This window comes from Centroberyx gerrardi, chromosome 10 (genome assembly GCF_048128805.1).
Source record: "Centroberyx gerrardi isolate f3 chromosome 10, fCenGer3.hap1.cur.20231027, whole genome shotgun sequence".
In the NCBI taxonomy this organism is placed as follows: domain Eukaryota; kingdom Metazoa; phylum Chordata; class Actinopteri; order Beryciformes; family Berycidae; genus Centroberyx; species Centroberyx gerrardi.
The window spans coordinates 20,825,577-20,850,442 of record NC_136006.1 but is presented as its reverse complement, the minus strand read 5'-3'; the positions used below and the strand labels follow the sequence as shown (position 1 = coordinate 20,850,442).

Below are 24,866 nucleotides of genomic sequence, written 5' to 3'. Positions count from 1 at the left end.
GGAATATTGTAGTGGTGTTTAATATTTGATTCCGTGATTATCCGACTTCTTTTGCGAGTTTCAGTTTAGGGCTGCGGCGACGGGTACGGCAGACTGCTGTACTTCATAAAGCTATACCAACTAACCATACTGCCATCTAGTGCAAGGCCTACACATGCAAAATTTGAATTATGGTTTGTTGTTGTTTAATGTTTTTTACGGCTCGACTAGACAAAATGTGTGCGTGTGTGTCTGTATTTGGTTGTGTGTCTAGTGCCTTAGAGTGTGGCTATGTGTGCCACAGCTAGGGATCAGTTCTGGTATGATGGATGATGATGGATGACAGCTATCTACAATCCCCAGTTTGTCATCAGATGAACACACACAGTCGCGAGGGAACGCTCCCCCCCCTCAGAAACACATCCTTAAAGAAACGGGGGTGGGGAAGCCGCCGAGGGTGCGACCTGAAACCATCAGATTGCTGCCTCCGATGCTTGTCCGTCTCCTCGTCCCGTATGTGTCAGCTGAACGGAGCACGTCCGGAGTGATGGAGGTGGAGAAAGAGGAGGAAGAGGAGACGGCATGGGAGGGAAGGGAGGAGAGGAGAGAGAAGGGCAGAGGAAGGTTCAGTGTGGGTGTGAATGAGGTTTGGGAGGGGCGGCCGCTGCTCCACAGCTGTGACAGGAACGTACCTCGTCACCCTGGCAACAAAGGGGACAGATCGCTCCTCTCTCCAAATAACACCTGATTCTTCCCGCTATTGACGAGTGTGTTTGTATGTGTGTGTGTGTGTGTGATTCTTTGCCTGTGTGTCTGTGTGTATTCTGTCTGCTGTCTGGTTACTCTCGCGCCACGCTCCACCCAGCGCGTTTCACCAGGCGCTCAGGATTGGATATACATTTTGTATGAGGGACTTTAGTTTGGTCAAATGTGTTTTAGAGTGATTGTATTATGGCCTCCCACCGACCATTTTATTATTTATGAATTAAACTGAAAGCCTGTCCTCCATTTACGTGATTTAATGGACCAAGGATTCATTTGGGGATTTAGGGGGAGGAGAAGAAAGGCGAGGATGAGAGAGGGAGCAGAGAAGAAAAGAGCATGCTCCTTGGAGAATCCCAGGACAATGACTTCCTATCTCTTGAATGTCACCTTCAGTTTTCTACTGGAAGACTCTGACACTCCAGTCGCTGTGCCTGCCTTGTTCTAAAACTGGCATAAACAGACACATACACACACACACAAACAGAAATACAATCCCAGTTTAGAATATTTTTTAAAAATGTTGAGTTTTTATATATTTTTCAGCATTTTTGCACTTGGCTACAATCACAAAATCACGTCGTGATAAATCCATCTATAGCTTCAGTAAACATACTACATAGTACTGTTTATCTTATATATTGTTTTACCAAATATGTGTTGATCATTTTGAACTTATAGGTTGTTGTGTTTTTTTGTGATATAAGCACATTGGGACTGAACCAAAACCAGGTTAATGACGGAGGCAGCCTTAAATGCTTAAAGGATAAGGCCGGTGTTTTTTAATGCATTGCTTACCGTCAACAAATCCTATGAAAATAACAAAATCAGCAATGATTTTGTTTTGCCAGCAAATCTCATCCATGTAGCCGGTGCCCAATAAAGCCAAGTCTCAGTAGCCATAGAACTCCATTGTATTAAAAAAACGATTAAAAACACGTCAAAGAGCCATGCTGTTGCTCTGGCAGCATATTTCATCATCACGATGCACCGGGCCAGCCGACTTTTTCCTCAAACAACTTAATAAGCCAACTGTAAACATGTTTGCGATCTCAGGAAAGTAGTTCCGTAGCACTGAAAATAGTCCCCGTCGTAATGATGAATTTGTTCCCATTTGAATTTGATTTGGTAATAACTACAACAGCCTGACTTTTCGTGGTAACAGTTAGCGATTTTTAAAATTGAAACTATGTCTTCATGAGCTGTATTTCAAGGTTTTTAGCTTACAATTGGAGCCAATGACTTCTGGGTTGAAGGCTAAAAACGGTACATGGGAAGTCAGAAAGTAACGGGAGTAGAGCAAACGCATTGTTGATTTTGTTATTTTCATAGGATTTGTTGACGGTAAGCAATGCATTAAAAAACACCGGCCTTATCCTTTAAGGAATGTGTAGCAACTATTTAGAAGGACTTGTTCTTGGACTGGATTTTGTACTTAAGTAATAATACCAGAGATTACTTTTTTTTTTTGCTGAGATTATGGGTAGAACGGTGATACAAATGGAGGAGTACAAGGCGTAGTCAAGTTTAGTCAGCTAGCTGTGCTTTATGGAAATATCAGCATGGTCAGAACATATCATGGACCAATCAGATTGCTTGACTGAAACTACAGTTGCATTGTAAAGCTCAGTTGAACTCTAGGTCAAAACATTTATAATATTGAAGAGAGGAAGTAGTAGTAGTAACACTGAGATTAAAGACAGGTTTCAGAAGAAGACAAGCAGACATGCTTACTGTACACACACATACACACACAGCCTCTGCCTCCAAGCTCTGCTCCCTTTACACATGAATGGGGCTTAAATATACTTCTGATTAAGTAAAGCTTTTCAGTTCTGTTTTTTCATTACAACTCACAAAATAGCTTTTTCTTCTTACAAGTATCTCAAATTTTCTTTCTTGGGAAAAAATACTGTTATGTGGTTATATCCGAATCCCATTTTTAAACACAAACTCTATGAATCTGTTAAACATAGGACTTTAACACACAGGTACACACAATCACACACTACATGGTTTAGGATATTGAAGGGAGGGCTGTTGCAGGGTGACGGTGGCTGGGTCCAGAGAAGTGGGGTGGGGAGTTTACAGCCTGTGTGGCTTTACAGCAGCTCCAGAGCATGGCTCATTACCCAGCTAATGAGAGGAGAGGGTGACCCTGCTAACCCGCTCTCAACTCTCCCTCCCCTGAGTGCTGCAGCTGGACCCGCCCAAGGCGCGGGGAGCCCGACCAAGACTGGGAGGGAAATGTAGGGCGCTAGTATGTTAGCAGGCTTGACATGATGTTTTGTCATTTCCAGGTTATGTGCTGTATATTTTGATTTTGACATAGATTATGGACTGTCTAGGAAGCATGAGAGAGAGAAACATACATACATGCACCATTTCCTCTGCTGCTCTGGTGATCAATACCTTTCTCACACCGTGGTCCATGATGGATTACACAGAAAGCAAGGTTTTGGTGTAGCAATGCTAAAATGTGAATCACACACACACACACACATACAGCTGTTATCTGATGTTCCTGGAGAACGGCAGGCTCTAGTATCTGAATGGTGAAATACTTATGAATGCACGTCCTCCCACAGCCTCTGTGTCTTAGTGTGTGTGGGCAGCAGTTGTGTGGGCGGCCGTTCATCAGTTCCTCATTGTTCCATTGGCTATTCTCATATATATTCACACTCTATATTTGCATGCCTCTGGGGCACTTTTACAGGACTCCTCAGAGAGTTCAGAGGGGTTACACATTGGGAAAGTGTGTATTCACACTCCTAACAGAGTCAGTAGCTGGAGCTTGTGCTTTTATGAAGGCGTTACGCCAAAATGCACGAGTCTCAGATGGTTCATTTAGATGAAGGCTTTGGACTTTTGTAGTACTTTTTTGTACTGCTATTTCAGTGATTCCCTGCTTGTTCGCTGGCGAGAGCCGTTTCCTAGCCCTTGTTACGCATGGTGGACACACTGCATTTACTTGCATTGCAGACTGAGATTGAAGGATCTGTGAGTTTCATAAATCAAACAAATAGCAGAGGGATCTACCTTCAGATGGACAGATTGGGTTTGTCATTTTGCCAAGTGCAGCTCTCAGCATGCTATCAGCAAGGCATTGCCTCGCAGGGCTTCCCCCAGCTGCTCCTGGAGCTGTGAAGTAAAGGTGTTTCTAACAACATGCCTATCTTTTATGTATTTATTCATTTACAGTATGGAGCTAATACTAATTGTTATAATAATATTTGTTATTATTCATGGTTTTTATTATTTATTGGTTTGTTTGTTTGTTATAAGAAGTGACCACTATGTGTGAGGACCTTAAGTATCAAGCAGTTGCCGCTGCAAAAGAGGAGCTTGTTCCCTCTTGGTCTTTCAAGCCTCTTTACCTCCCAGCTGGCTTTCACTCTATATCAGCCTCTTTCCACAGCTCCTCAACCTAAGCCCTTTTGAGACTGAGATCATTATTTTTCCTCCAGTGTTCCTACTGCACTATAGCTATATGGTCGAATGTTCTCTGATGCCAATGGTCAACATTAGTCGTCTTCCTCTTGGCCTTGGCTAAGAAAGCTGGGGAAATCCCTAACGTCAAGCTCCCAGCTCAGCCGAGCCTGAAATTGGCCTGAATGGTAGGGAAAGCCGGGGCAGGTCACCTAAATGGCTCTCAAGGCAAAACACATTAGTCTCGGCTCCACTGCTACAGTGCCGAACACTCCATCTGATCTGTGGCAAGCAGGCAATGGTTTTGATTTATCAACCATTCACTCTGACACACAGAGAAACATGCCGTATTTTCTCCTGCCCACACACACGTGGAAACATGAACACACGTGTTTGACACACACACACAAAAACACACATGCATTTTCACATTCACAGGGAAACATGGTATATCTTTTCACACATAAATCCAAACACACATGCCCGCACACACACACACACACGCACACCACGGAAACATAGCAAATGCATTTCGACACACAGATGTGTATCCACATGCTACTGCACCACTTTCGGATTTGCGCACTTTCACACATGAGAAAGTCGTTTCTCTCTTCTATGGCATCATGTAAAGTCAGCAATCAATAGTGAGTGGATTGTGCTGGTATGTGCTCTATACCTGAGCTCTCGCTAATTCATGTGTGCCTTATCGATCCCATGTATTGACCAGGCTGGAGGCCCCATGCGTTAGCACATACAGTTAATAGTGATCTACAGTAACTTATCGGTACACCTCTGTGTTCCTGCTCACCAGGTGAACCTCTTACAGAGCAGCATTACACAACGTCAATACTCAACAAAACTATCATTTGGGACTAAAGCTGACTCTAACACTTTCTCACACAATTACTGTAAAATCTTTGGACATTATTGACCATGAGGTGTGAAAGAACTTCCCTAAATAAAGGAATGTAAATGGTCCATAGTTGAGTGGATTAAGGTTTGTTTTCCTAGGATAAAAATTAGGATTGAAATTAAATGCAACACTATTTTGCTTATTTTTTCCATGGTGGGTGGGTCCCCAGATGCATCTTATCAATAAATGAATAGATAAATTGAAGAGTATGAATAAGTTAGTTGTTTAGAACAACTGAGGCACAAGTGGGCCCAGCTCGCACTCTATCTATTTATGAGAGGAGATTTAGATAGAGATTATTTTGGAGCGCACAAGCCTGTTCCTCGCCCTGCAGCGCCCAATTTTTTCTTTTGGGAAAACGGAGAGGAAGGAAGAAAGGAACGAGGCGGTGAACGGAATGTGAAATTGAGATTGAGATTTGGAGATTGGGGCAGTCTTGTATAAAGACACACGGGCCTGATGGAGAACAAATTCTCTAAGAGGTGGAGGAAGGGAGAGACAGAGAGAGTAGCAAAGGGCAATAGAGGAGTGAAGGTACAGTAGGTTTAGCTGTAATGGGATGCTGCTGCAGATAAGGGTGTTGAGCTGTGGCTAAACTGTACACCTCGCTGAGTTGGCCCCATTGATTAGGACTTGTGGGACCAGCAGAGTCCATATTAATGCTGCATTGTGTGTGTGTGTGTGTGTGTGCGCGCGCTCATGTCTGTGTGCATGCTTGTTTGTGAATTTTCGTCTGTGTGTAGCTTGCAGGGAAATTCAACAGCCAAATGTACAGGTACTATTTGAGATGACTGCAGCACTTTCTGCAAGTTTCCTCCAGCAAACTGCACTACTAGAAAGAACCTTACATCATATATATTTTTTGGCCTCCTAAACTTTACTCACCGTTTCCAATGCTACACCGTTGCAGCAGACTTAAGGAGGTGTTGTTCTGTTTATTTTCAAGCCATATTAGCGTAGATAATGAATAAAATAATCTAGCAATCCACTTGTCTATTTGTATCTATCTCATCTGATCTATATCATCCCTTGGCCTTTGTTTCATGCTGTAGGTTTTGAGTTCATAATACTGATTTTTTTTAACGCCTTATTTTACCGTAATTGTATATCTTATATTTCCTTGTATTTCTTTTTTTCTCATTTTTTTCTCATGCTCTGTCTCCCTTTACTACTTTCCTTTCCTACGTCTATCTTGGGATTCAGCGTATAGACAGAAAGCCTAGGCAAGCAAATACTGGTGCATAATTCCATCTTTCACAGTATGCCACTCACCCACTCAAGGCAGAAAAAAAAGAGAAAAGCACATACATTTTTGTTTGCCAGAAGAAGAGAATGGATAGACAGATTACCATCCCTCCTTTGTCAGGTCCCCCCCTCCCCCCCCCCCCCGGCTATTATCCCCTAAAAACGAGAGGCTGTTTCAGTCAGCCGGTATAGCTTGCCGTCGGACAGACAAACAGAAATACCAATACACACGCACATAGAGGGAGGTGGGGGGACTTTTACACTAGTAGACAGACAGACAAACTGTATGGCGGACAGAGAGACGGGCGTTCACCAAGCCCAGTCGATCCGGCAGACGGCGGTCGGCTGCACCGAATGATAAGCTGCTGTTCACCATTGCTCCAAATGCAGTTGACTTCCAGGCCTAATCTGAAATGCATCAGGGTTATCTCCAGGCGCCCAGACAGAGAATACCTGCCAGGGAATTTCAATCAGTCCCCCCCATATGTAATTAAATGGAAATAATTGGTTTCATTCCCTTTGTCATCTCTTTTTTTTATTTCACCAGCGCAGGCCTGCATGCATGTTATTCTTGCCGTCATCACCTTTTCTTTCACCATTAACCATTCCAAAGTAATCTTTTTTTTCCTTTTTTTTTTCTTTTGTTGCCTCCTCCATTCTTCTTTTATGAAAGTAAGTGGGATCTCATGCTAAATGTGCTTGTCCGTATGTGGTCTCCTGTGTGTGTTTTCCAGTAGGTAAGTGTGCTGCTGCCATCATCAGGCAGAAGCGTATAACTGCAGTCTTAGAGCCTTAATCATTTTTTTTACCGTTTTGTACATAAATACCTTTCCAAGGATAACTTCATACAAGTCTCCAAATCCCACAACCTTCCTTTTTCCCCACACTCGAGTCACCTGTGTCCTTCTCTCCCTTTGTAGCTAGTTTATTCTCTCTCTCCCTCATCCTCACCTGTGGCTGACTCTCCCCCCTCTATCTTCTTTGTCCTGCTCTTTCTTCCATGAGCTCATTCCTGAAATTGCTTTCTCTCTCTCTCTCTCTCTCTCTCTCTCTCTCTCTCTCTCTCTCTCTCTCTCTCCCCTTCTTTAGCTGAAGCAAAGTGAAGCCAACGCTGACACCAAAGAGAAGCTCCCTCTGAGACTCAGGATCTTTGAGAAATTCCCTAACAGACCTCAGATGGTGAAGATCTCCAAGCTCCCATCTGATTTCACTGTGCCCAGGATCAGGTACACAGGCACGGGCAGACGCACACCAAGTCCACTCATACAAAGACCTACATTTCCTTTTAAAGTAATAGAAATAAGTCAGTTTTGCTGCTCTCCATCAACAACTGATGTAATAGTGATTCAACCTTTACCCAGTTCATGAAAGCTATTCTTCGCCCAGTGTCTGGTAGGCATTTCCTGGAAGAAATCGCCAGGTGATCTGCAAGTGCAGTGCAGAAACACCACAGCAACGAGCGTTTAGCATCAAAAATGTCAACAAAATAAAACAAAAAACACATCTTGGATGGTCATGGATTACAATGGATTACCACTTTAAGTTTGTTCGCTGACTCTTATCCGGAGTGGCTTATAATGAGTGAGAAGAACACTTTGAGGAAACACATGGCTATTGATGGACTGATTGATGGCTGTAATGGAGATTCAAAGTGTTAATGTCTTTGTCCAGACATCTTAGTCAGCGCTGGGATGGTGTGGAGAAAGAACAAGAGAAAAGAAAGCCTATTGTATGCTGTGCGGTGTTTAGCAAGAGAGCTGAACTGTATCCAACACAGAGGACCTCATAATCAATTTCATCATTTAGAGGCTGATTAGTGCACAGCTGGGGGCCTTCGCTCCCCCAGACATCCCCCTCCGCAGCCCATCTGCTGGGCTGATGCAATGATGGTTTAAGACTAAAATGTTTTGCAGCTGAATACGCGCTCCGTCGTGTGATTTTACCCAGGATGGTTTGGAGTTATGAGGATATGATTGTGATTATCTCTTCTATCGGTCGGTGTATGGACACATACAGCAGGAAATCATGCATTAAAACCCAGCTCATATAAAATGTTCTGTTTGTGTGTGTGTGTGTGTGTGTGTGTTTGTTTGTGTGTACACGTGCTTACGTGTGTGCTCCAGAGAGAGCTTTATGAAGCAGTTCATCGATCGGCAGCAGCAGGACACCAGTTGTTTGTTCCGGCGTCTCCCTTCCGCCTCGTCCTCCTCTTGTGACCACTCCAAACGCTCAGCCATTGAGGACAACAAGTACATCGACCAAAAGGTACGCACGCACACGCACACACACACACACACACACACAGCCCACAGAGAGTGGCTGTAACGATGACAAATCCATCTCCACGGGTATATATATCAACCATAGCAATAACAAATACAATAGCAAGAGCAAATTGTACCTGGTGTTTACAGTGGTGTGTGTGGTGTGTGTTTGGTTGGTACTAGATTTAACAGACTCCAAACCAATGGACTCTGACCTTACTTTCTCGTAACCAGTGTGTGTTCTCTCAGCTTCGCAGGTCAATATTTAGTATCCGAGCTCGCAATCTCCTGGAAAAAGAAACTACTATCAATAAAATCCTCCGGTAAGACAAATCTGCACCTCAGCTCAAACAAATCCCCACTTTTAGCTGTGAGTTGTTTGTGTCGTTGTGTTATTTACTAGGAGATTTCTGACTGGTTCATGGAGCACGCGCTATTCTTGGAGACCCCCCTAAGCAAACTGATGTGATTAGTATGCACCAGCCATAGCTCATCCCAAGTCATGAAATAGATCCCAGTCTTTGTGTGGGTGAAACTAATAATGTGTGTGCATATTAGATGTAGCATTGCTGTAGCAGCACTCTGGTATTGCTGCTGTTTCTCTTTCTTTCTCTCTCTCACACACACACACACACAGACCCACTTCAGGCTCATTTACTGTTGCGATTAAGCAAATGGATAATTTGCTGTTTAGCATGGCGGAGCTGGCACTAAGTGCAGATTAGCTTGCCCGCACCGTGTCCAATCTGGCTTGCTCTGCCTCTCCCTCCTCCTTTACTCAATCTGAAAGACAGACAGCATATCAGTAGTCATCACACGTTCCGTCTGGCCCGTCATCTTCCTCACCCACACACACGCACACACACACACACACACACACCAAACACACACTTAGGCTCACAGTCTCACCAACACATGCAAACAGACACACAGTCAAAATCACTCGTGCATACTTTTTGCCAATAAACAACTAATCACCCAGAGTGTCCATAAATAAGGCGGGTACACACACTGTTGATGCCCACAGTGTCGTTAGCTCAGTTCTGGTACATGACTCTGCTATTAGCCAGCACAGGCAGGAACGCCTAATCACACAAACACTGTCTAATGGAATGATAACAGGATTGGAGCCTGTTTGAAACTGACAGCCTGGATGGCTGCTCTGGTGGGTGTAGAATGGTGCAGCACAGGCCAAAGAGAGCTTGTTAGTCATAAAGATGACCAGATCTGTCTGTTTTGAGATTGCCAGCTGGTTATCTCACTCTTAAAATGACGGGGTAACAATGTGAAAGGGAGCACAGTTGTATTCATTACGCACTGATTTGCATTTGCAGTCTTCATTATATGGATTAAGAGGAAATACTGTCTTTTTGTGACGGGCTCTTTGTGTTTGTGTTTCCCAGGGCTTGCACCAGGCAGCGTATGCTGAGTGGATCCTTTGAGGGCCAGCCACTCAAGGAACGCTCCATACTCAGTGTGCAGCACCACATACGCCAAGAGCGCAGGTCTGAGACTCATGCATGCACACACAAACACACACACACACACACAAGTGCAAAGACACACACTGCAAGATACCTCTGAGCCTTTTCTCTCATACTCTGCTCTCTCCTGTCTGCAGGTCTCTGAGACATGGTTCCACCAGTCAGAGGATCAGCCGGGGGAAGTCACTGGAGACACTCACCCAGGATGTAAGCATACTGATGAATCATTTTGTAATAATTGTACATACATGCACACACACACATGCACACACATTCAGTACACATCTACAGTACACATCCAAGTGACAGCCCTTTGAATATAATCGTAATCTGTCCGAATTCTTCTGGCACCCTGAAATAGGGGAATTGTTTTCAAAAGAGATTGTGGTTCTTTATCCAATATTCCTAGAAAGACATTTAAAGCAGAGAGTTTGCACTTTAACCCCATAGTGTTTTGTCTCACAACTAAAGGAATAAGGGCACGGATCTTAATCATCCATCCTCATTGTCCCTTCTCCTCTCCCAGCATTCCAGTACAGTACGCTACCGAAATGCCCAGAGAGAAGACAGTGAGATCAAGATGATCCAAGAGAAGAAGGAGCAGGCAGAGATGAAACGGTATTCACACACACACACACACACACATTCACACAATGTCAACTGCTGATCTAATTTCCTGACAAAAAAATCAAGTGGTTCTAGAGTGATTATAGAAAATCCCCATCCAGCTAATGTTCATTGTTCATGTCGACAGTCATTCAGTGTAATTGATATACATGAATTGGTGTGCGTCTGCGTCTGTGTGGTTGAGCAGGAAAGTCCAGGAGGAGGAGCTGAGGGAGAACCATCCTTACTTTGACAAGCCTCTCTTCATCGTGGGCCGAGAGCACCGCTTCAGGAACTTCTGCAGGATGATCGTCCGCGCTCGCTTCAACGCGTAGGATCACTCTTTTATCTGAGCTAACAGATATGACATATACAGTAGATGTTGTCTTAAGGCTGCACTCGGCAACTTCGCACAGCAGCGGCTCCAAATGGCAGCAAAAGGAAGATTTTGAACTTTAATATCCAGAAATTATGTAACATGATGTCAGGAAACTACACACAGAACGCTCTTGTTTACCAACCCAGCCGGTCTGTGATGCTTTATACCAAAGGAAACCAAAAGGGACGAGAGATGAAAAAGATCAAACGTTGCTGAGTCCAGCTTTCTGTGGACGCAGCGCTGCTCTCTGCTGTTTAGGAGACAGTTTGTATTTCATTATTAAGTTTTGATTTGTTGCTTCCCGTGGGGGGAGAAGTGACCATACCAGACACCAGAATTTCATTTGGGCAAATAGAACGAATCAATTAGGGGGAATGGGACGCTCTTCTCTGTTGCTGCCCCACTTTGTGATTTCGGCTGATAAGACGTCTCTGCTTTTCCTGGTGCAACTTTAAAGAAATCTATGTTATGACCAAACAAATGGGATCACAAATGTGTGGCATTCTTTGTCGAAATGTTGACAATTTATTTAATTTATATGAATTTATATCTAGATCCAAAACTGACCCCATAACCGGAGCGGTGAAGAACACCAAATACCACCAACTTTAGTAAGTCTGATGAATTATTGATTTGCTGCGTTTCTATTGATCTGTTCATTCTAAAACAGTGGATTACTGATTCATTCTGCGGGTTATTACCTGCCTGTTGTGCTTCCCCAAAACTGTGGTGAGGAATGAAAATTGTGACCTGTAAAGCTGTGAAATAGATTTCAGCCATTATGCAACCTGATTGTAATTCTGCAAAGCACCGAGTCTGATTATTAAAGTGAGAGGCAGTCCTTTCTATCAGATACTGCTGGTGCCGGGGGATTTTTACTGACATCCTGCTGTAGGGGAGATTGGGCTATACACACACACACACACACACACACACACACACACGCACATACACGCATGCGCACACACACACACACACACACACGTACATACTCTCACTTTCTGCTGAAGCCTTTCCCCACACATTTTTTATCATCTGTTCTGTCGCTATTCTCTCTATCTCTCTCTCTCTCGCTCTCTCTCTCTCTCTCTCCATCCTTCATTCTCACCACAGTCCTTAAATGATCCCTGAGTGTGGTGTTGCAAGTCAACTAGCTGCTGGCTCGACCTACTTAAGCTGATAATACGCCATAAGTCTTATTGCCCTGTGTAAATTCTGATAAATCTCCTGTGCCTGATTGTGTGTGTGTGTGTGTGTGTGTGTGTGTTTGCGTGTGTGTGTGTGTGTGTGTGTGTCTGCAGTGATCTTCTGGGCCTGGTCACCTATCTGGACTGGGTGATGATTGTAGTGACCATCTGCTCCTGCATCTCCATGATGTTTGAGTCCCCCTTAACCAGGGTCATGGAAGCACCCACACTGCAGGTAATAAAACTGGATGGATGGATGGATGGATGGATGAATGGATGAATGGATGAATGGATGGACAGATGTTGACAGGCCCATGCTCTGTGTTTCAGATCGGGGAGTATGTGTTTGTGATCTTCATGAGCATCGAGCTGAACCTGAAGATCATGGCCGACGGTCTGTTCTTCACGCCCACGGCTGTCATCAGAGACTTTGGAGGAGTCATGGACATCTTCATCTACCTAGTAAGAAAGGCTCCTTCCACATCTAATCTAAAAAAACGCCTCAGTTCAGCTAAACCTCCATTTGATACAACCGTGCTGATGGAATTGTATTGGAAAAAGTCTCTGGAGGTAAAGCCTTTTAGATCTCGTACGTTTTATTTAAGTAGGTCTGAGTTCTTTTATGGTTTTTTTCCCCAAATCTCTTTAGGCTCATGCAAGGTTTAGTGAATCACACAAGGCAACGAGAGCTGTGTTTGATTACATCTCTGGCTAATGAGCATCTGGCTGTACTTGTGAAGATTGCCATTTAATGACTATAAACAACTTCATTCGGTTTGGATGCCTCACTACCATTATTTCATTTCTTGTGAGCTACCAGTTTTTTTTTTTATTTAGCTTTCCAAAGTAACTCAATTTCTTGTATGCATCTAATTTGCATATAGATTATGCAATGGGGTGCGCTGTGAGGTAGAACTGGCTTTTAAGGAACTGGCACATTTTACAGCATGCCGTTTAGTTTAGGGATGGGAAATGGATTTAGTTTAGGTTCGGTTGCATTGCAACAGAACAGAGCATCTGTTTTCTGGTAGATTGTGATACTTGGAATGGGATTCTTTCAAGCTGTTGATTTAAATTGAAATGAACTGAGCTGAATTATACTGTATTAACTTAAAATGAACACTGTGACATGAACACATGGTAAGATCTGTGCAATATGGGCAATCCTGCAGGATGTAAAAAAAAACATTGTAATTTGATCTCATTATTTTTAGTCCTCCCCTCACCCTAACCCCCTCTCTCCCCTCTCTCCCTCTGCAGGTGAGTCTGATCTTCCTGTGCTGGCTGCCTCCTAACGTCCCTCCTGAGTCTGGGGCTCAGCTGCTGATGATGCTGCGCTGCCTGCGCCCGCTCAGGATCTTCAAGCTGGTCCCCCAGATGAGGAAGGTGGTGCGGGAGGTTCTCAAGGGATTCAAGGAGATTTTCCTGGTCAGTGACCATGTGCGCGCGCACACACACACACACACACACACACACACACACACACAGACAGTCCCATACAGTCAGGCATGCGCAAACCCACTTACGCTACACATACACACATCCACATATACGTACACATGTGCACATACACACGCACACACATACATTAACTTAACACATATTGTATCAATAGGTTGTGATATGCCTGGAGTTTGCATAGTGAAATGGAAGCATTTAGCAACTGATAATGTTATGACTGCCAGATAACTCAATAAATCAAAATGTAATAAAAAATATTGCTCTAAAATGAAAATGTAATAAAACCTGATAATGTAATAAATGTCCAGATAATTTAATAACATCACATTATTACATTAACCAGTGATTATTATTTCATAAGGCGTGTAACATTTTAACTAAAGATGTAAGATCTTGAGTTATTACACTCTTACAAGGTATTACATTATAAGTCAATAGTATTACATCATAAGTTAAAAGTGTTACACTACTTATGAAATAACTGCTGGTTAATGTAATAATGTAAAAAAAAAAAAAAAGTAAATTAACTGGGAATTTCTTGCATTAACAGGTTTTATTACATGTTCAACCCATTTAGAAAGACATTTCAGTACATTTTGATAAGTTATTACATCGTCTGGCAGTTATTACATTATCTGTTTCTACACAGCATGACTATTCCTCTCCTCCACGGCAGACTGCAGTGACTAGTTGCTGACTCTCTGGGTGTGATTAGGATTCTCTTAACTGAGGTCTAACTGCACTTCCAGGCTGTCTGGATCCTTAGCTTGCCCTCTAATCCCTCGGGATGTTTAACAGTGTGGGAAAGCCTGTCTGCCTTAAAGTCTTGATTGATTCTCCTCCAGGTTTCCATTCTGCTCCTCACACTAATGCTGGTGTTTGCAAGCTTCGGGGTTCAACTGTTTGCCGGAAAGCTTGCCAAGTGCAACGACCCCCATATCCTCAAACGGGTACAGTATGAACCATGACAAAACCCTCTTTGGAAAGCTTCTTTATAGTGCCATGCTTGAATGCTTCAACATAGAACCTTTTTGGTGCTTTAAAGAACCCTTAAGAATGCTTGAAATGTTGCAAATCAGCATTATTAAAAGAAGAACCACACTGGGTTCTCTATTCGGATTTGACTTTTTTAAAAATTGTATGTCCCGTCACCACGGTAGATGGTATGTGGGACTTTATGTTGTGATGGTGGTGTCTCTGTGTGTGCGTGTGTGTGTGTGTGCATCCGCATTCTTGTGAATGCAATAACTCAAGAACAATACATGATAGAAATGTCATATTTACACCACAGGTTCCCCCTATAGACTAGATGATGTGCATAAATTTGCATATTAATGAGGAAAAACAGATTCTCTTGAACTAATATAACTCCTTAATGCTTTAGGATACGGAGCTCATATTAATACCACCCATGTGATGACAAGTATGTTGACATAGAAATATTTGCTAATTACCATAACTAATGACACCATTAGCATAACTGGTTATGTTTAATATATCATAGTGATTATGGCGAGACTTCAGGCAACTCAAGTGCCTGTTGTTACTCCTTTGAGTCATTCTGTTTCTATATAGATTTACTACCCTAGACCTTGAACAACCCTCCCTTTTCTCTATGTACTGCTTGTGCCAGTGCTAGCTTCGTTATGTGTTTCACTGTTAAAATGTGTGGTTGCTTGCAGGACGGCTGTCACGGCATATTCCGAATAAATGTCAGCGTTTCCAAAAACCTCAACCTGAAACTGAAGCCTGGGGAGAAGAAGCCAGGTTTCTGGGTTCCTAGAGTCTGGTACGACTGTCTGCTTTTGAAATGTCTGTGTTTTTATTACTGCTTGATTTCTGATTTTTTCGACAGCAAATGATTTATATTTTCATTCTGTCTGTTTCCCAGGGCCAACCCTCGTAATTTTAACTTTGACAATGTGGGAAACGCCATGCTGGCTCTGTTTGAAGTGCTGTCACTGAAAGGCTGGGTGGAGGTCCGAGATGTCATTATTCACCGCGTCGGACCGGTACCGCACTTGATCCTACCTCCCCACCCCTTCCATCAATCTCTCTCCCCACCATTACTGACTCCTGCATTAACATAAGCCAGTGTGACTGTTACTCAAGTCAGTAAACATGTCTACATCTGTGCCTGCAGATCCACGGCATCTACATCCATGTGTTTGTGTTCCTGGGGTGTATGATCGGACTCACTCTGTTTGTGGGCGTCGTCATCGCAAACTTCAATGAGAACAAGGTAAGAAGCCTCACAGATCTCTCTCTCTCTCGATCGCCCGTCTGCTGGCTTACAGGTTACAGGATTACAGCAGTGTTGTGGTCTGGTGTGTGTCCTGTCTCCCGACACTAGGGCACCGCTCTGCTGACCGTAGACCAGAGGAGATGGGAGGATCTGAAGAGTCGACTGAAGATAGCCCAACCTCTGCACCTGCCCCCACGCCCAGGTACTTATATACATAGTAGGACACACACACATACACATACGTACAATTCATCTGCGTCTGCGCATTGTTAAGCAGCACCTGCGTGATTAAGCCCTGTTTAATGAGGCCCTGTTTTTCCATGGAGGAGTGCTGCTGGAGGGATTCATCATCCACCGCGGCGTATTCATCATCCGCATGATGGCTGGTGGCAGTAATGAGAAAACTCTGAATAGGAAGACAGGCGATAACCTCGACGGCTCAGACACTGAATCATGCATGCCACTGAAAGTTTATTGACTGAGTTTATTGAGTTTCCACACCTCACTGGAAGTAAACTACTGTCCATATCTGCATTCAGTTATTCTTTATTGGAGGGGGGGGGGGGGGGTAACCTAATAAATGTTCTTTGCTGAGGCTACATTCATTTAATACACAAACAAACCCTGTGTTCCTATCAATCACGTTTCAACATGGGGATAAGTTCGCACGGTTCCTTCTCCATCTGCGATTGCAGCGGTGAGAATAGATGAAGTGCCTCGGAGGCAGCGTGGGGAATAGCCTCCGCCACACTGCCTGTTCGTACAGTTCAGTCCCGGAACAAACAGAAAATCAATGGCTTTAGTTTTAGCCGGCAGTTCTGCTGACACCAGCGGTATCAGCCTGACTCTGATCCACATCCAAAGGCCCTCGGCGCTGGTGCCACTCACTCACTACTGGCAGACCATAACAGCAGCGAGCTGGCTGAAACTCGCATGGCCTTACTCAAAGTGCTTGCGAGAAGTGACTCAAAGGTCAGCTGTCAGACATAATCACAATTCCAGATATGTGCTGTTGCTAAATTTCCGTTTTATATTTATTAGATATTAAATCTTCATCTCTCATGTGAACTGTTCATATCTCTCAGGTCTAGGTAGAATCTTATCTAGACATACAATATGAGCTCTATAAATGACAATATTATTGCTTGCTGTAAAAACTGACAAGTGTGTGTGGTCAGGCAGGTTGTTTATCAGGGAGAATCCCCTTCGGCAAGGATAAAAGCCGGGAAACACTGAGTCGAACCAGGAGAATACGAGCTAGTCATCATGACTTTATGGACCAAATAAACAGGTGTCCTTGGAGAATCATGCTGTCCCTTATCATCACCTCGTCTATCAAATAAAACCTTTGCTTTTTCATCTAAAAAGACTTTCGTCACAGGAAACATTACTCTAGTCTATTAATCAAGTGAAAACTAGCTTAGTGCTAGTCACATGCTTGTCAGCTGAGAGCATCTTGGCAAGTAATTTCAAAATGTTCTATAATAACAAACACCGCTATTTTTTACCACTGATCATCCCTATGTATTGAAAAGGCAGAAAACAAAGACAATGTTGCTATCATATTCAAGTGCTCATCGACAAAATGTGCTTACAATCCACAAAATCGAAAACACATTTGTACTATCTAAACTACAATTACTGCTATATGGGAACACAAGTAGCCAAACCCAAAGAGTTTCTCTACGTAAAACTACTCATGACTCCCTACATCAAGTATATGTAATAATAATAAATAGTTACATGGAATAATCTTTCTTTTTATCATGAAATCATTCAAATAAAATGGCAAACCTATTATCAAAACACATTTTACAATCCATTGTTATACATTACCATCTTAACACACCATGAAAATGACTCCTCTACAGAAAGAAATGTATATGAAGCTTGCACATACAGTATACAGTATGTATCACTTGTAGCACTGTGGGGCGCCATGTCACTGATAGTATGTAATGCCCAAGTAGTCAACCAGCGCCATCTGCAAGTCAGTAAGGGCTACTACCACTGGCTCAAGCATGTGAGAGTTAGAGTGATCAAGACGGCCATCAGCTGTCCTCTGAAGATCACTACCGCAGTCAGTTCAAATACGCACAGATCAACATCGACTTGATCGAAATCCAACGGTCGCCCAACATCTGAACATGTAGATGCTTGCCAGCACTGCTGCCAAGTACAAAAAGCTGATAAAAAAAAAAACTGCGATGCTTACACTGGCTCTTCCCTTCCTAATTGCCTGTGTTGGCATAAATTGTGCATAATCGCCATAGGGACTGGTTGGTTGTGCTGCTGTGCAGGTTTCAGTAAATCTCTGGTTTCCTATTTCCCTGACAGAGAATGGGGGTTTCCGGGCCAAGATGTATGACATCACCCAGCACCCTTTCTTCAAACGGGGCATCGCTGTGCTGGTGTTGGCCCAGTCGGTACTGCTCTCAGTCAAGGTAAAGACTCATCAAATGCATCGCATCAATTCACTGATGTGTGTTCCTATGAATGTTTGTTAATGTGATTGTACATGTTTGTATGTATGTGTTTTCTCCAGTGGGACGTAGGCGATCCAGTGACCGTTCCTCTCGCCACCATGTCAGTAGTGTTCACCTTTATCTTTGTGCTGGAGGTGAGCTGGTTTTCCTGTCTCTATTCGGGAACCCAACTGTTTCAAGGTTTAGTTTAGATTTCATCCTCTGGATGTAGACGTCTGTCTGATGTTACTTGTTGTTGGTGTTTACCCAGGTGACCATGAAGCTGATAGCCATGTCTCCAGCGGGTTACTGGCAGAGCCGGCGCAATCGCTATGACCTGCTGGTCACATCACTGGGGGTCATCTGGATCGTCCTGCACTTTGCCTTACTGGTTAGATGACAGTCACTTACACACACACACACACAATACCCAGTACTACAGCTATGAGAATACTGACTCACTCAACGTTACGAGAATGTTACACTTTCCCAAATACAACGAAGATTAACATGTAATTTCCCCCCCTAGAATGCATACACCTACATGATGGGCACATGTGTGATTGTCTTCAGATTCTTCACTATATGTGGGAAGCATGTGAGTATACGTGTCCACAAAAACATGCTCAGTGCACTGTATTTTTCCATGGGATAATGTGTATTGTAACAAAAATATATGCTTCTGGGTGTGTGTGGCCTACATAGGTGACATTGAAGATGCTGCTGTTGACTGTGGTGGTCAGCATGTACAAGAGCTTCTTCATCATCGTGGGCATGTTCATCCTCCTCCTCTGCTATGCGTTCGCTGGCGTTGTTCTCTTTGGAACCGTCAAATACGGAGAGAACATCAACCGGTAAGGATTGCATTCACTGTTTATCTATATGTAGCTTGCCTCCCCACACAGCTTCATGGAATTGCCTGACTCTGTGTGTGTATGTCTCCCCTAATGGCAGGCATGCCAACTTCTCCACAGCGGGCAAGGCTATCACTGTCCTCTTCCGTATTGTCACGGGGGAAGATTGGAATAAAATCATGCATGACTGCATGGTAAGATGGCCCATGGGTCCAGCACACGCTCACATCCACTGTAACAACATCCACATGGCCAAAGGAGTAGACCGTCATTTCCCTATCCGGGAAAATATAGAATTTATATGGCGTTCAGTGTTTAACATCACATTTTATGGTACATTTGGCACATTTTATGTGGTACATTTTATAGTGGAGGGTCTTTGCTACGATTTAATGAACCCTATTTTTCCATCTGTGTGTCAACCTAGATTTTTAATGGGCCGAGTTGTACTGCAGAGACCCATATGTCGATGTGAGATGTGTTTGGGTTGTCTCCTTCCCCAGGTGCAGGCCCCATTCTGTACCCCGGATAAACACCGCTACTGGGAAACCGACTGTGGCAACTATGCCGGAGCCCTCATCTACTTCTGCTCTTTCTATGTCATCATAGCTTACATCATGCTCAACCTACTCGTGGGTCAGTATGTGTGTGTGTGTGTGTGTTCGTGCGTGCGTATATGTGCACATGCGTGAAAGCCAGTCAAATGGAGAACAATATCCTGTCTCTTCAGCGAGGCCTATATTTCATTTCCTGCCGTACGTGACGCAAGCCTGAGGAGCTCATAAAGCACAATAAGCCTTGTCATCTCTCCCAGGACGGAGTTTAACACTGTTATTACGGCTTATCATCGGCATAATGATCAGACCCCTCCATGCAGAAATTATTACCTCTCTCCCATGTCAGAGGCCACCTTACTGAAAGGGAGAGAGAGAGAGAGGAATGGAGAGGACATGTGCAGAATCAAAATGAGCATGAGTTTTGGATGTGAGCCAAGGCCATCTCTTTCTGTCTTTTTGAATATGATCTACAGCGTGTGTATTCTCCTGGTTTTATGGACTGTTGCACTGGTTGATGAGGTGAGTGTATTGAGAGAAGACAGGACCACATTCACTGTCCCTTGGGTTACAGTACTTAACAGTCTGGTTTACAATCAATCCATCATTGTTATATGATCCATTTAGTCACCCAGAACAACATTAGCCTGGGCACTAACTCATGTCAACTGCTGTCATCCTGCCAAATAAGTACTTAGCCCTCCAGAAAGCTCAGTTACAGTTGTTAGAACAACTCGCATTGATTTTGATACAAATACAGATGATTTGGGATTCTCAAAATGAAAACAATTTCAATGCTACGTAGATACTGCTGTTTTGTGAGAAACAATTATTCGGTGAGTCTTAATTCCTCTCCCGTGTGTTGCTGCAGCCATCATCGTGGAGAACTTCTCTCTGTTCTACTCCACTGAGGAGGACCAGCTGCTGAGCTATAATGACCTGAGACACTTCCAGATCATCTGGAACATGGTGGATGACAAACGGGAGGTGAGAGAAGAGGAAGGGAAGGGAGGATGAGGAGAGAGCCAGGGGGAGAGGATGATGGTAGTAAGAGTACATTAAGGAAACAGAGCTATGAGCTCTCTATATGAGGATATAGAAAGATAAATGCAGGACAGGGACTAATGAGAAGGGGAAGAGGGAATGAAAGGTAATGGGAAGAGCAAAGGTAATGAGAACAGTGGGTGGTGGATTGAAAATGGAGGCCTCCCATCTATCCATCATTACCCTCTGGATATTGCCCTACTAATACGACTGATTGTGTTTCTGGTAAAGGTTGAGCTGTGAAACACCAGATCCCACTCATCGTCACTCTCATCTCCAGTTCAATAAAGTGATAATTGGGGGGAAAAAAGGGTAGATCTTGCACTTTTGAAGTACACTCTCTTTTGGCTGAGTCCCGGCATCACAGGCTTGAGTCAACTCACCATCTCTTGCCTGCCCCTGTCACCTCTCTGGATCTTTTCCCAGGGTGTGATCCCCACCTCCAGGGTGAAGTTCCTGCTGCGTCTGCTCAGAGGCAGACTGGAGGTGGACCTGGACAAGGACAAGTTGCTGTTTAAGCACATGTGCTATGAGATGGAGAGACTGCACAACGGAGGGGACGTCACCTTCCATGACGTGCTCAGGTGACCATGGAACACCACACACACACACACACACACACACACACACACACACACACACACACAGAAGAACAGAAAGACAGACTAACAAAGACTTGATTAACAGGATCCACTTGGAGAACAAAAAACTAAAAATGCAGTAGGCAAGATTTTTACCCGTCTTAGTCTAAATCACAAAGTGGAGCTGCAACAGAGATGTGCATCCTATCCCCACTAATTTAGACACTGTAGATTTGCCCTTTTTGCCCAAATGGAATTCTGGTGTCAGGTATGATCACTGGGGGGAAATCTCTGTGCACAGGGGGTGACGGATTGAAGCTTAAATGTGAAATACAAAATTTGCTCCTAGAAAGCTCAACTCACCAACGATGACTGAACCTCTTTACCACCTCCATCCCACCAGCCACTAAGAAGAAATAATTTTAGGTCCAAGGAGAGCGCTGTTTACTGATGTCACATTACATCATTTCTGTGTTTTGAAGTCTTCAAAATTAAAATAGTTACCTCTTGCTGCCATATGGGGCCGGCAAAGTGCAAAGTTGTGTAGTGCAGCTTTAGCTGTGAGTAGACTGGTTATTTTTGCTAGTTTGCCCCTATATGCTTTCATTCTGTAGAAGTAGAATTGTGTGTCCCACTAAATCTGCCCTTCTCTTGGCTTTGTGTGTGGGGTTCCCTTGCTTGTGTGTGTGTGTATGTGTGTGTGTGTGTGTGTGTGTGTGTGTGTGTGTGTGTGATCCTACAGTATGCTGTCATACCGCTCGGTGGACATCAGGAAGTCTCTCCAGCTGGAGGAGCTGTTGGCCAGGGAACAGCTGGAGTACACCATCGAAGAAGAAGTGGCCAAGCAGACCATACGCATGTGGCTCAAGAAGTGCCTCAAACGCATCCGCGCTGTAAGACTCAACATGGTGGAAGAAAAACACACTTGCGCACACACACACACACATTCCCAATGTATTCTACACTGGTGATAATGTCCACACACACAAACACACACTATGAACATATACATTTCCAGAATACTCACCACAAGTAAAAATGCAGACAGAAGTCTACACCCACATACACACATTCACCCCATGTGTCTGTGTGTGTGCTTGTAGAAACAGCAGCAGTCGTGTAGCATCATCCACAGCCTGAGAGAGAGCCAGCAGCAGGAGCTGAGCCGCTTCCTCAACCCCCCCAGCATAGAAACCACCTTGCCCAGCGAAGACCACAATGCTAACAACCCGGACAACCCCTCACAGCCTGAGGTAAGGCCCCGCACACCTGCACACGCACACATTTGCACACACTCACAGCTTGATGTACAGCAAGCGCATCCTATAATCTGCAGGTGTGAGCTTACCCCGCTGAAACGAAGGGTTTTTCTTCTTTGTTTAGCTGAGTGGCCTCCAGCAGCTCCTGAGCCCCACCCTGTCAGACAGAGGAGGCTACAGGCAGGACTCCTCAGACCTGGGGCGACCACAGAGGAAGCTGGGACAGTGGCGGCTGCCCGCAGGTCGGTGTGCCTCTCTGGCTGTTGTATCTGCAGTCTTTTCTACTGCAAATGATAGTGCTGTAGAAGCTTTTGGAACTGGAACAAAGCCTTGCTCATCCTTGTGTCATATGGCTCTGTGCCATACTGCTTTATATGATCTTATATGGCCGAAATAGTGTTGTTACTGTAATTCTTATTTACAGTAACAGCCTAGCAAGAGACAAAAGGCCTCTTGATGGGGAACTGGGGGAAAGTGGACAAAAAAAGACAAGACTAGCAGTTCACAGAAGGCAACAGAAAACATAATAAAAACAGTAACAAGGACACCACTAAAAGCAGTTACAAGGTGACAAAAACATGCGGCAGCACAGACAGAGAAGTTAGTGTAACCATTCTGCTGAGAAACAGTTGCATGTGTGCCTGTAAATGTTTGTGATAGAGTCCTTGAGGGCAGAGAGAGATGAACCTGCCCAATGTCCATTTCCAGTGTCTTTTGCAGCTCATTCCAGTCACTGGGAGCAGCAAACTGGAGTGAGGAGTGGCCAAGGGAGGTTTGAACTCTGGTGTGTGTGTGTTTTGCTAGGTCGCACAAGTGTCAAATCCATTGTGTGCAAGATGAACCCTGTCAACGACGAGGCGTCTTCAGGGTCAGAGGTGAAGAAATGGTGGACCCGTCAGCTGACCGTGGAGAGCGACGAGAGCGGCGACGACCTCATCGACATTTAGGGATGAAGTGCAGTGAATCCTGCAGAAGAGGCCGGAGGCTTGTCGGCAATAGCTTCATCTCCTCTTGACCTCCCCTGATCAATGGATACTAGGCGTTTTCTTATCTAATTCTTTTCTATCCAGGTTTGGAACTGGCCAGAAAGAAGGCTTAGCGAAGGCCATCAATGAAACGCTCCTTGAGCAGCCATTTTGAAATACAGCGACAATTTCACACTTCTGGGATATGTCTTTTTTTTCCTGTGTGATTTTGACACATTTAATTTGTGAAGTTGTTCTATGCAGGCACAGATGGTGTTGAAGCAGACGATGTAGTGGAAAGTTATTCTCTACATTGTGACCAGGAGGGCCACTTTTGTCATTCATTCACTTTTTTGATTCATGAAATGAACTAAGAAGCTGCTACTGTATGTTTTCTACTGTTTTATGTCAACTTTTACCAGGATTCAGTAAATGAAATAAGATCCAGCTCTGCAGCTGTAGTATACAGAATTATTGCAGTAATTATTGTTTAAAGTTCAATGTTAATGGTGTTTCTGCGGCTGCTTTAATTTGTGGTGTCCTTTCATTTCAACGCTTTGTCTCTGTTCACCTGTTCTTAGTCCATGTTTATTGTGCCAATGATGTCCGTTCAGATCTTCAGTATTTATTATACATAAATATACATTTTCTTATAGTCACTTTATACTAAATCCAGGTGTCTTGTTCTTAATTACTGTAGAACAAGCAAATGAAAGCAAGATATAGATTCATGACTGTGAATGTAATTAAAGGTTATATGTTATATCTATCTTATGTGATTGTGTGGGGTCAAAAATCATATATTTTGTAAATTATATAAATCTTTTTGCTTTATATAAAGTATTCAGTTATTCTAATAAAGGCCTACACTGTTTAGGCATCTATGAGCAAAAGAAATGTGTGAATTTTTCAAAGGGGGACTTAGAAATAATGTACCTTGTATTTTTGATGGATGTTTTGGAGTTCACATGATATACTTATAATCATAGACACATTGACAGAATTTAAAAAAAAACATTTAGTAGCAAAATTCATTACCATTGCAAAACATGGTCATCTGACAAATATCAAAACAGTGAGGTAGCGAACAATATTTAAGTAGAATCTCACAGTGGCATCAGTCTTCAAAGAGTGAATAGTAAAATAGAGATGGCGGCACGGTGCCATGTCACAAGGTCATCCTGTCT

General features: G+C 43.7%; 1 protein-coding gene across 3 annotated transcripts in view; it reads left to right on the top strand.

Annotated features, from left to right (window-relative positions):
• Positions 1-24,458, top strand: part of nalcn (sodium leak channel, non-selective) — a 65,866-nt gene extending 41,408 nt beyond the window's left edge. For 2 of the 3 annotated variants that reach the window (XM_071923547.2, XM_071923545.2), the window contains 29 exons: positions 7,421-7,557; positions 8,455-8,596; positions 8,845-8,918; positions 9,999-10,100; positions 10,217-10,286; positions 10,606-10,697; positions 10,894-11,016; positions 11,619-11,675; positions 12,366-12,486; positions 12,582-12,713; positions 13,512-13,679; positions 14,558-14,662; positions 15,395-15,501; positions 15,604-15,724; positions 15,856-15,954; positions 16,066-16,159; positions 18,295-18,401; positions 18,503-18,577; positions 18,694-18,813; positions 18,952-19,020; positions 19,128-19,276; positions 19,377-19,470; positions 19,780-19,912; positions 20,702-20,817; positions 21,301-21,458; positions 22,198-22,348; positions 22,559-22,708; positions 22,839-22,962; positions 23,435-24,458. In XM_071923547.2, the coding sequence (XP_071779648.2) occupies positions 7,421-7,557; positions 8,455-8,596; positions 8,845-8,918; positions 9,999-10,100; positions 10,217-10,286; positions 10,606-10,697; positions 10,894-11,016; positions 11,619-11,675; positions 12,366-12,486; positions 12,582-12,713; positions 13,512-13,679; positions 14,558-14,662; positions 15,395-15,501; positions 15,604-15,724; positions 15,856-15,954; positions 16,066-16,159; positions 18,295-18,401; positions 18,503-18,577; positions 18,694-18,813; positions 18,952-19,020; positions 19,128-19,276; positions 19,377-19,470; positions 19,780-19,912; positions 20,702-20,817; positions 21,301-21,458; positions 22,198-22,348; positions 22,559-22,708; positions 22,839-22,962; positions 23,435-23,661 (3,417 nt within the window). In that variant the 3' untranslated portion in view covers positions 23,662-24,458. The remainder of the gene's footprint in view (positions 1-7,420; positions 7,558-8,454; positions 8,597-8,844; positions 8,919-9,998; positions 10,101-10,216; positions 10,287-10,605; positions 10,698-10,893; positions 11,017-11,618; positions 11,676-12,365; positions 12,487-12,581; positions 12,714-13,511; positions 13,680-14,557; positions 14,663-15,394; positions 15,502-15,603; positions 15,725-15,855; positions 15,955-16,065; positions 16,160-18,294; positions 18,402-18,502; positions 18,578-18,693; positions 18,814-18,951; positions 19,021-19,127; positions 19,277-19,376; positions 19,471-19,779; positions 19,913-20,701; positions 20,818-21,300; positions 21,459-22,197; positions 22,349-22,558; positions 22,709-22,838; positions 22,963-23,434) is intronic. The other variant, XM_071923546.2, reaches the window with a different exon arrangement.
• Positions 24,459-24,866: the final 408 nt, after the last annotated feature.